This window comes from Lytechinus pictus, chromosome 16 (genome assembly GCF_037042905.1).
Source record: "Lytechinus pictus isolate F3 Inbred chromosome 16, Lp3.0, whole genome shotgun sequence".
NCBI classification, from domain to species: Eukaryota; Metazoa; Echinodermata; class Echinoidea; order Temnopleuroida; family Toxopneustidae; genus Lytechinus; species Lytechinus pictus.
In genome coordinates this window covers 17,176,925-17,189,446 of record NC_087260.1, presented here as the reverse complement: position 1 = coordinate 17,189,446, position 12,522 = coordinate 17,176,925, and the positions used below count along the sequence as shown (strand labels likewise).

General features: G+C 35.4%; 1 protein-coding gene across 3 annotated transcripts in view; it reads right to left on the bottom strand.

The window, feature by feature from the left end:
• Positions 1-12,522, bottom strand: part of LOC129279712 (leucine-rich repeat and calponin homology domain-containing protein 1-like) — a 56,913-nt gene that overhangs the window by 14,742 nt on the left and 29,649 nt on the right. Inside the window, exons 6-11 of one of the 3 annotated variants that reach the window (XM_064111645.1) lie at positions 11,259-11,358; positions 10,560-10,787; positions 8,827-8,874; positions 5,938-6,218; positions 2,786-2,866; positions 902-979 (exon numbers count right to left, since the gene is read on the bottom strand). In XM_064111645.1, the coding sequence (XP_063967715.1) occupies positions 902-979; positions 2,786-2,866; positions 5,938-6,218; positions 8,827-8,874; positions 10,560-10,787; positions 11,259-11,358 (816 nt within the window). The remainder of the gene's footprint in view (positions 1-901; positions 980-2,785; positions 2,867-5,937; positions 6,219-8,826; positions 8,875-10,559; positions 10,788-11,258; positions 11,359-12,522) is intronic. The other 2 variants (XM_064111646.1, XM_064111647.1) reach the window with 2 other exon arrangements.

Here is a 12,522-nt window from a genome sequence, read left to right as displayed (position 1 = left end):
CTTCCATAAACATGACTGAAAATTAATGGCCCCAAACACATGCACTGAAAAGATCAGGTGCAGCAAGAAAACAATGGCAAAAAAAATTAAACAAAACAAATATTTCCTTCTTGATTGGCATATAATAAAATTGTGTTTTCTAGCCAAGATAATGCAGCAATAAATCATGTTACATCCTTATAGAGAGTAGGAACAGGGAAGTATATTTCTGCACAGTAATATATTTAAATTTTCATATTTCTAAAAATGGAAGGACGCGACTGCATGTTCTTAGAATCATCTTTCCTCAATGTGCTAATTGTCCAAATGCACAAAGGTGATTTTGAACACATTTACGTGGTTTTGATGGTTGTTTATTATGCAGATAACGCTTAATTCGGGGCATGTTATGTGAAAGCGTCCAATAATTAAATAATGCTTTTATCACAGGGCGCTAAATTGATGCTTGTTACTAAGGTTTCAGCACTAATGGGCCCATTTTTTTTCATTAATGAGTCCACTGTTTGTGTTAAACATTTAACATAAATAGTGGGCTCATTAATACAGTAACCTTAGTAACAAGCGTCAATTCAGCACCCTGTGCTAAAAGCATGCATTCATTATTAAACGTTTACTAAATATACAGAATACAGATACACAGATCCTAAATTGCATTGAATTTTGGATGATATCTGCCTAATTTAGGATGAAATCTTCATAAACCATGGTTTGAAACAGCCGATTCAAAAACAATTTTGTGAATTCAAGCCTATGAGTAGAATTCAACACCTCAAATGTCGATTCTCATATTTGCAATTAGGGAGCAATGAGAACTTCTTTTATGGGGTAGAAATTAATTGATAAAGTACCCATTTGCATATGAGCATACGGTACTATACATGAATTACACTGTTTCTTTTACCTATATCTATCTCCTGTTGAAGCTCTTTTACTTTCATCCGTACCTCCAACAGTGGCTCTTCTTGGTACCTTCTTATCACTGAAAATAGTATTAGAATCCGTGAAACATGAATACACTGCACATACGGTGGTCACAAAGGAGAATCAGGGGCCCAGTTCCACGAAAAAAATATGTCAAAATCTATCTTGAAATATGTTTTTCCATTTACTGGTAAATCAAAATGGAAAATTTGTTTTGTTTCTTGACTTTTTGTGTGAAATTCATTGAATTCACTTTCATACTACAAAATTCATGTATTAGCACTGTACATTTTCTATGACAATGAGGAATTTTCCATTTTACATCAAGTTTGAGACGGAATTACAGGTTTTCAGAAAAGGAAAAGGCCGTTCTTGGTAAATCACTATTTCTAGATTGAGTTCATGAATATCATTCTAAAATGTGTGGTATCGATAAAATACAAGCAGTGTGTTAAAGGGATGTCCACAAACTTAAACTTCTATTTAGACAATGTTTCTGTGAAACCGGACCCCTGATGTCCTATCATGACATAGTTATGTAATCAATATCCTGATACACTTGACTTACATTACTTACTAACATGGATTTCTTTGCTGGTTAGTGTTAGTATTTTAATGGAATAGTGACACTGTGATTGCGATTTTTCAAGCAGGCAGTGTTTTGAAATGGAGCTTGCTGGTGTAATTTAGCAGCTGGCCTAGGTGGCCTAAAGTCAGGAAATGCATACATGTACCAACTGCCTGAAAAAAAAATTATTGGAGAGGATCCGTCCTCACAGAACTCTATAAGAAGCTCTCTTTTTTCTATACCCTCATCTTTCTCTTATGTTTCCTACAGTTTCAAAGCACTAAGGAAATAAGGAAATAATACTACATACAAATATACAGATGCATCAGTGTCATTTCATGACATAAAGACTGATCAACAAACTAACTCGTAGTTCAATTCTGTAAAGGCATCCATATTTAAATTCATTATTTCCTTTGTACTGAAAAACTGATGACAAACAGAATTAAAGATAAAATTTCTTTGAGGTTATTTCATTCATTCATTTACAAATGTCAGATGCATTATTATTCTGGGTTTCTTTCACAGATCTTTTAAATAAATACAAATCATCTAAAGGGGGTTGGTACCTGTACATTTCAATTTGTGTAATTCAAAATTTGCATTAGGAGACTACAATTTAATTGAATTAGAGAATGTGATTTCTCCTTTACATGTATCTTGTGACTATATCTGGCTTGGTAGCCATTATCAGCTTGGAAACAAGCGCTAGTTTTTTAATATCAATGAATAATAATGTTCAACAGATACTGCACACAGGCTGTTTTTGTTTGTTTTTTTAACGGAAATTAAGATTAAAGAATTCCTGATCACCTCTTCTCACAGAAATAAACAAATACTACTCAAGATTACTAAGCTCACTACTATAGTTCCACACCAGCCCAGCTTCTTTAAAAAAAAAGTTATGACTGATCCAATCAATCACAATTATGGAAAGCCAGCACCTCAGCACCAACAATGCATGTCTGTTCAAAGTGTTTTCTAAATAGATGTGCAGTCAGGCATGTATCGTTGTCCCGACAAATCAACCTGCTCCTCCAAGAGGATATAGTTTCCTGTAGCAAAATTATGACATGAGTAAATTTCCATAGCTATAAAGGTTAATCGGATCAATCACAACTCTTTGTAAGACAGTACCAGATTGCTTCATATGTAACTGGGAGGCATCGCTGCAAGGAATCTCCAGACCATTATACGGAAATAGATCCTTGCACATCCTTTCATATCACATTCCCAACACGTGAACCTACCAATCGGGACATTTTCCTTCTATTCCTCCACAGGGATTATACTTACAGATAGAGGGATCGCGGCCTTCCAATGCTGTTCGACGCCGACGTTGAGGCTGAGATGGTTCTCCGAGTACTGATACTGCTGCTGACGATGATGATGGTGGTGATGGTAATGATGCGGTAACCATGGAAACCCAGCATATAGCAGCAAAAAGCAGCCATGCAAGAGAGAAAAATCATAGAAGGGGGCAAAATGCAAGCATGTTCCAACAGAAAAAGAAATAATTGATCAATCAAGGAACTTGAGAGTGGATTAATAAAGAGCAAAAACTAATCAAGCATCAGAATGGTTTACTGTATGTGCTTCGTGAAATCCTTGAAAGTGCCGAGACAAGCACCTTATATAGTAGTAAATGGATTACATGTATGCTACAAGAACTAGTTATTAAATGTTATATTAAACTACATTTACATTTACTACATGTATACACATATTGTACTTGAATTATCACCTATTTGGAATACATATGTGGTAATTTGCAATATTATAAGTATATATATGATGTTGGGAAAATACCTCAGCTTGTTCAGTTATTTGACAAAAAATGATGAAATATTCAATATTATAATCTCCTTATAGCTACTGTACATGTGGAAATGAGGAATTATTATCAACTAAAGCAGACACCGACCAGAAGAGAGTTACTTAAAATAAAGTTTCTTGTGACAAGTTGTCAAATCTGAAAACCTTCTTTGATTTTGGATGGCTGAGAAGCATGGGAATTGTCGGAAGAAGCATCTAACAAGTCTTTTCATCCCAAGATATTAAAGTGAAGCAGAGGGAATGTAAACCTAATTTCAATTTCATATGGACTATAGATGGGACTACACAATCGCCGGTAATAGATCAATTTACACCGATAATGTTGTGACAATCCTTTATCACCAAGGAAACCAAAACCACTGTACATTGTTTTTGTATCTTTACACTAAATGTCAGCCCGACCACAATAATTTGTATTTTGTATATTTCAATACAATTTTGCAATGCAAGCACTACAATGTAGCCAATGCACAGGTGAAAGAACGTTGCAGTTTTTGAAACCGCCATTCTTATCTTTTACAACATCAGAAAATACATGAAGATGAAAAGAGAAAGTGAGAAGCACAAATTTCATTCAACTATTCAAAATAATGTAAATATACCATTGAGAGAAGACCAATGGCACAAGTGTAAGACTTTTCATTTTGTTTTTGTAAAGCACCTTTTTATTATTATTTTTTTTTCATTCTAGCATAGCTTCATAGGAAAATATTTTAATAAACGACAACACTAAGAGGTAAAGATATTAGCTTTGGTATAGAAAAGATCAAATTTCATTTTGCACAAATTAATTTTTTTTTATTTTTCAGGCAAGTTTTGTTTCTCTATTACTAGCGCATTACTCAGCAGTGTTCTAGTTTCAAAGATAGACCTTTCCAAGAAAATTATGACCAAGTCTTCATGAAGGAAAAGAAATGTTCATTTTAATGTATGTAGTTGTTGATTACCTTTCTCTATAGAAGCTATAATAGGTTGCAAGAGGTTTTTCTTTTATTTTCTAAAACTGCCTTTAATTCTGTAATCACAATTTGCTTTTCTTTATTTCCTAATACTATCTTTTTTATAAGAGGCACATAAGCTATTGATATCAGTACATTAAACTCAATATAACCTGCAAATTTACATACATGTATTGGTTCAATTAATTCCTTGGATGGTATGAACCCCCGCTAGGTCTGTTGACATTTCTGAAATGCACTTCTGATTTTCACTGGCTAACGTTAATCAACTTCATTGAAAGAAAAGGCACATATTCATGGGAGCATTTCAGTGACCAAGTTGTTCTCAGCCAATCAAATGAGAGGATTTGCAGTAGCTCATAAAACCAGTCAGTGAAAACCCCTACTTGTTTCCTGAAATGCTCAGCTACACATATCTATTCTTTCCAGGGTCCCATAACACAAAGGTTAGCGATTAATCGTATACTCGATCTTCATGATTGATTGTACATTGTAGTCAATGGAATCAATCGTAGAAAACTGTTCTACGATCATTGCTAAGCTTTGTGTTACAGGCCCTAGAAGTTGATTAACGTCAATGAAAATAAGAAGTGTATTTTTTTTACACACTATTATTTTCACTACTAGCTACAACCTCTACACCCCTATCCAATGAATGGGAGAACCCAAATCCACTCCTCACAATGCACAAATACTCTCATGATTCACTCACACCAACTTAACCAACTCAAAATCGACTGAAAATACGCCATTCAATATAACATAATGGCCAGGATTCACAAAGATGGTTTTTAAAACCATCGGTTGAACCCATGGTTTATGCACATTTCCTGTATAAATTAAGCTTATTTACCGCGCATATTAAACAATGTCCAATGCTGATGCGCGCTTTTGTTACAGTGAGTCATTGATGCCTGTTGCCATGGTTAATGCGCTATCTTATTTATGAGTACACTCTTATGAATTTATGAGACCACTCTTCAAACAATGGACTCATGAATACAACATTTTTAACCATGGCAACAGGCGTCAATTGGTGCGCTGTGATAAAAGCGCACATCAGCATTGGACATTCTTTAATATGCGCAGGAAATAAGCCTAATTTACACAGGAAATCTGCATAAACCATGGGTTCAACCGATGGTATTAAAAACCACCTTTGTGAATTTGGGCCAATAGCTTTGATCAGTCAGGGGCCTGTAACACACAGCTTAGCAATCATCATAGAAAATTCTTTACGATTGATAGCATTGACTACAATGTACAGGGGTGTGAGTGGTCACAAATAAAAAGATCTGAAAAAGCTGAAACTTGTAGAAAAAGTCTGAAATAGAAAGAGCTCCCATACTTTTTGTACAGAGGAAAGCCAAAAATAAGCTGAAATTAAGCTGAAAATCAAAACGAAAAAAATCTGAAATCAGATATAAATCTGAACTCTCACACCCCTGAATGTACAATTAATCGTGAAAATCAAGCGTATGATAAATCAAGCGTATGATTAATCGCTAATCTTTGTGTTAGAGGACCCTAGACTCAGTTTCGTTGGTGTGACCGAAGCAACAAAACTTAACCTTTAACCAACCAAGCTAACAAATGCATGCATGTTAGTAGTGAGAACTGAAGTCCCTCCGAGCAAAGTCCATGCAAACCTACCTGTTTCCGTTAGTGGTGGCTGCCGATGACCCGTTAGCTAGTTTACTGGCACTTAGTCTTCTCTCCTCGTTCCCGCTGATGACCCCTGGCTTTTGTAACCTACTTTCATTGCTTAGTCTCCTTACACCAGTCGTTTCTCGAGAGTTCACAGAATGTTTATCATTGTTCAGTGTTTGCTCTCCGTTCTTCTTCCGTTGCTCCTCCTCCGTTTCTAACCTTAGTCGTTCTTCTCTCGCCAATCTCTTCTTCTCTTCATACAGTGCCTTCTGCCTCTCCAGCTCCTAACGAGTCGAAATTTGAAATTGAATAAGAGCCAGGGAAAAAGGAATGATAAAGAAAGAAAATTAGTCTCCATCATCATAAATAAGTATTTATCATAGGTACTGAAAAAGTGGTTACCGTAGTTTTCAGGAGTTCAATTTGTGCAAATTTTGCCAATAAATTCTCAGCGAAAATGTATCATGGAAACCGTGGAATCAAACCCTCACAAGCATCTTTACCATGTACAAAGAAATCACATAAATGTATGGACTGCTTCAAATTAGCTGGCCCTTAGAGCAAAGGAGTCGCTGCACAATAGCAAATTAAACAAAGAATGAATACAGAAAACCATCCATCTGTATGACAGTTTTGACTAAATTCTATCGAGAGCCAACAAATTTTCATATTTCTTCTTTTAGATCATAAATTAATTCACTGGCCAGTTTAAAGTAAGGACGTTTCATTGAATTTAGAATCCTTTTTATAATTATCTTTCAAGATACATGTATGTAACCCAGGCAATTCAAAAGTGCACAATTATAGCATTATAATGAACTTCTAATGCAGTTTGAATATAACGTATGGTAAAATGTTAGCATTCATGCACTTAGACAGCTTTCGAGGTACATGTATATGTATAAAGCATTTCTTATAGAAAAAATAATAATAATCAGGTCATAAACACTTCAATGTTCAAATCAAAAATGAGAAATGTAACATGAGAAATAATTGTAAGCCGGAATGTGTTCTGTGCGAAAGTTATACAAAAATTCTTGACTGAATTGAAATATAAGAACTACGGTAAATGTGTTTCTACAATATTTCAAGTATATTTAACACAAATTAAAATCAGTATATAAATGCGGCCAACGATCATGGAGTCTCAACGTTTAATAATACTACTTTCAAGTGCAGTGTTTCGAAAAGTCAGAGATACAGTACACACCCTTGAAGCAAATCCTCACTTTATTTTACTTCCCAGCAAAGATGATCAATAAAAATACTGTCACACTCTTTTTGTTATCCCAGCCATTTAGGTGAGCCGAAAATATAACTGAAATTATTGGAATATGAAATTACCAGGGGGCCGTTTCATAAAGCTGTTCGTAAGTTGAGAGCGACTTTAAGAACAACTGGTGAACCTTTCTCACGTGCCAAACCATCGCCAATGAATATACCATTTACCACAAGAAAGGATCACCAGTCGCTCTTACGAACAGCTTTATGAAACACCCACCTGATGAGATTTTTTTTATTATCAAATTTGGTTCTTTGTACTTCAAATCATTCATTAGTTCATGTATAACTTTAGCTCATCTCTGTAAATCATGTAAATCATAGCCCTGTAAAGGCATGCCTATGTAGATAACGAAGGAAAATAATATCAGAGAAAATGGTGAAAATGTTAGCTTGGTGTATCATTAAAAAAAATCAAAATCAATGAAAACTTTTACAATGCAAAATGTATCAATGGAAATAAAATCACTCAAATCAACATAGAAAATTGTGAAATTTGAACCCAAGATGTCTATGGAGAGTGGCAAGTGGCAATATTTCTGTGATGATGATTCTCCAGTCATTGAGGCATAATGCTTTGCTAAAGGATGCAAACAGTGTAGAAGAGGGAATCCAATTTACTCGCAAATAAACACTCCAATATCAACCACACGGGAGGTAGTTCATAGAAAAAATGGCATACGACAATCCCTATGTATCATCTCCATTTATTTTTAAGTGTTGTATGTGCCCCCATCCCCCCCCCCCCACCCTTCCATATTGAAATCAAGATTTTATAGATATCAAAAGGAAAGAAAGGCTAAATACATGACAAAGATAAAATATAAAAGCATCCATAATAATGAATAATAACAACGGAAATCCGGTCATTAATATATAGGCAATTCAAGGTTGTGGAAATAGCATTCGGAAAGTTTCAAAGCATCACTCTCAAAAATTTACAATACCACACAGTTCTTGGTGAGTTCATGATTTATATAATTAATAATTTACCAAATCAAAACTTAAATTACATCTATATGTACATGTAGTAGTAACAAGCGTATCAGGAATTTGTACATGGTGCAGGAAAATATATACTATTGTTGAATAATTTATGTGCTCTATAAATTTACTAAGCATGTATTGTTATTATCATTATCATCACCATCACCGTCATCATCATTATTACAAATATAATTAATTTCATTATCCATTCACATAAACTATTTTACAAAACATTATTTTAGCGGAAAAATGCACGCATTTTATCCTGACACACATGACAATCCGCAACATACATGTGTAGGTGCATTTTTTCTCTACAACTGCGCAATAACATTTTTGAAAATTCATTGTACATGTGAAAGTAACTGAATAATAAATGTATACGATAATCACAGCGAGAACTGTTGGAACACAATCATTTTCGAGAGTAATGATTTGAAAATAAAACTGTCATTCATGTTTCATTGAATTGCCCATATGTAGTGTTATTCATTTCATAAACATCATTAATACACTTTGTATACCAGTGTATTAATGTAAGGTTACTTGGTTAGTTTTCTCAATAGAACTGATAATTCAATATAGAAGTCAATAATACAAGGCGCATTCTCGTTGCAATCATACCTCAAAAAAGTTTGGATTTTGAATCTCGTAGAAAATAAGCTCATCATCCTGAAACAATGATAGGTTATCGTAATTACCATTATTACAAGTTCTAAAATGGTGCACGGATGTAGCAAATATAAATCAGGCGGTGATGCCGTCATTCTGACCAACCATCATGCATTTCAGGGGAGTGTTTCATCAACATTTTCATCCGACAAGTTGTCAGATCTGACATCTTTCTCTGATGTTGATTGGCTGAGAGGTACTGTTACTATGGTAACTGTCGGATAAAATGGGACTTGTCGGATAAAACGTCCGACAAGTCCTTTCATGAAACGCTCCCCAGATGCATTACTGCGCCTCAGGAAAAAAAATTGCATGGGGGCTCGAATGCTCCAGAAGCCCTGGAATTCCTTGAGGGTAATACAATTAATCAAATTTTGGCTGATGAGCTAAAACAGTAGCCCGAGAAAGTTTTTTTTTTTTTTTTTTTTTACCTGACTCTGCCTCTATCCCATCCCAGATGGGCTTAATCTCAGATTGTCTCTACCTAGATTGTCTGATCCCAAATGTTATTAACGGGGGTGGTATAATCCCAAATGTCCTAATCCCAGATGGTCAAATCCCAGATGGGCTAATCCTACATGGTCTACTCTAAAGAGCCTCTACAAGACAACCAACCCCAACCCAACCAAATAGACCACAAAATGGTGATGGAATCAAAAGCAAATGTTACCAGAGAAAATTAAGTTGCGAAACTCGGCACTGCAAAATAAAGAATCACATTTAGATCATTATTTACAAGTAAAACGTAGTGTGGTGTTAGAGGAGGATTTGTTAGGCAAATGGGCTTTGACTGTACATGTATTTGGTGCTGGAAAATTCATTTGACATTCAGGGATTACTTTGCAGACCTTTCCCCTCTTTTTTTCTTTTTGCTTTCGTTGTTAAGGGACGGGACTGCACTTATGTTATTGTTAGCCATTTCAGCATTATGCTTTCAAAATTATGAATGGATATTGTTTTGAGGATATGGGGATAATCATGACTATTGAAATATGGTCTGGGTCTTATAAAGCCTCAAAAAGCCCAAATAGAGAGAAATAGATTTTGACTTCATGCCCATCTTTTAAAACAATCAATACTTATCTCTTTTCAATAATTGCATTATAAAAAAAGATAATCCCCAACAAACACACAGAAGTTTTTTTTTAAGCCGCCTCCCTACCTTTCACAAAATGTGGCAACCTATTGTAGTTATTAGTAAGGCAAAATTATTGTATTTTCAAATTTTGGTTGAAGAAGGTGTCTTCATCAAGTAAAATCAGTCCTTTTTCACAAAAAAAAGAGGAATATTAGGATCTAGGCTCTTCCTTACAGGTTTTTTTTATTTATTTGTTAATGGTTAATTCATTATGAATGCATAGTTTTTATAAAAAATATAAGCTTTTATCTGACTGTAAAATAAAATCAGTGCCTCAATATGTTACTGACTGAAGACGGGTGCATGACTTTGGGATAGTGAATAAATCAAAGTGATCATCAAACCATGGGAAATCCTGCTACACAAGCTTCTTGAGTGGAAGGAATTAAAAAAGCACAAATGATGCCAGGAGTGAGAGCTTTGCGTCTTTGCTTTGTCCACGTCAGCTTTAATATGGCATTCAGCGCACTGGCTTCTTTTTTCGATCAGCAATCCATGCAGATTTGAGAGAAAAAACTGGTTCACCGATACATACATAATCAATCACCTTCGTAAATGGGTCGAGCTCGGCCGACGTCGGGGTTTGGACTGGACTCTGCGTCGGTGTCACCCCGCCGTCGTCGTCCTCGCCAGCGTCGATGTAGTCGATGTGGTTGTCGCTCGGTCTGAAGCTCCGGGGAGGGGGATCAGGGGCGAATTTCTGCTGCTGCCTCTTTTCTTTCTGTTGGGATGCCCGCTCGGCTAGGTACTTCGCTTCTTCATCTTCATTGCTTGGCTATAAGCAAAAATGATAAGCAGATATTCCATTTCTAACAAAACTAGGTCATGGAGTAGATACTTCTCTGATTCAGTTCAGGAAAAATTATGTTGCCTAGTTACAGAAGACATTGACTCATTGGAAGTTGGCATCTATTTGGAATTGGAAACAAAAGATGCTGGCATCTAAAAAAAAAAAGCTGGCAGTTGGCATTTGGAAGTGTCTGGAGTTTCAACTTTGGAATATCTTTATTATGAATTTGGAAGCTGAAAGCTAGAATTAAGAATCTGGACAATTAATTTTGGACTTTGGAATTGAAGATTTTTGGAGTAAGCAATTTGCAATATGGCATAAGGAATTTGGAAATTTGGAATTGGAAATTTGGACTTTGGCATTTGGAATTTAGAATTAGGATTTGGGAAGAATGAAGTTTTGAATTTGAAGATTATATTTGATCTCAGCACTGTAAATCATGCCCTATCTCTTTACCTCTGACGAGGACCACCTCTTATCTCCTTCCAAGTAACCCGAGTCTGCCATCTTGAGTTCCCTCATCTTATGATTGAAGAGTGAAATCTCATCCTGCATGCTACATAAGGAGAACAAAAGAATATAAACAGTCATAACAGTGCAAAAAAAAAATCAGTGACAATATCAATATGTTGATATTGTCCCATTTTCATGAACCAAACTTTAATACGAAGCTAAATGTCAACCAGTATTGGTACATTGGATGATTTCAAGTCCAGTGTTGGCCTTGGTGTTGGTTTGGATTGATTCCCCTAGCTCTAAAACTTATTCAGAGTTTGTAAAACTGATCCAGATCACATTCTTGACATCTTTAATAACAAGTAGTGAGTGACTTTTCGTGACCATCTTCATTTTGTGTTTGGTGTTATAACCGTGTAAAAATTGACTTAACACCAACACCAAAAGGTCAACACTGAACTTGAAATCACCCATTATATTGAGTACAGGTGATGACTACATGTAGGCTTATCCAGACCTTGTTCCCACTGTCTCTTGCAATCCGTTAAAATGGGCCTTTCATAGCTGAAAATTCTTGAGACATCCAAATTTTTTCTACAATCAAAGTGATTGCCATGACCAACCACAAGATCTAATAAGATCTGGGGCCCGTAACACAAAGGTTAGCAATTGATCGTACACTTGATTTTCACGATTGATCATACATTGTAGTCAATGGAATCGATCGTAGAAAAATGTTTTACGATCATTGCTATAAAGCTTTGTATTACGGGCCCCTGATTTGATTACTCAATGACTTAGACCATGGTTTCAATCGCGGCGCGAATCGTGGCAGTGGGAACTTGGTATCAGGAACTGCAGACAATACCAAGGAGTGCACATAAAGTGTATATGTAGGCTACCATGGAGATTGCTTTAAAATGGAACTGTACTCACCATACCTATACATGTGTAAAACAAATATCATACATGTACATCTATGTCCATGCATAAACATATGCCCATTCATTAACATATGCCCCCGCATTAACAGCACCTTGTACACACGAGCAGGTACATATTAAGTTATCAAAACAAATGCTCTGAAAACCAAGCAAGAAAATTTCACCTAAGCAATATAAAATTTGGCAACATATATCTGTAAATGAATCAATATAACGTAATTTCAAAAACAAAATATTAATAAAGGCTTAATTAAACACAAACAAAAATGGAGGAAAAATGATTGAAAATACAAAAATGTTTGATTATATAAATGTACAGA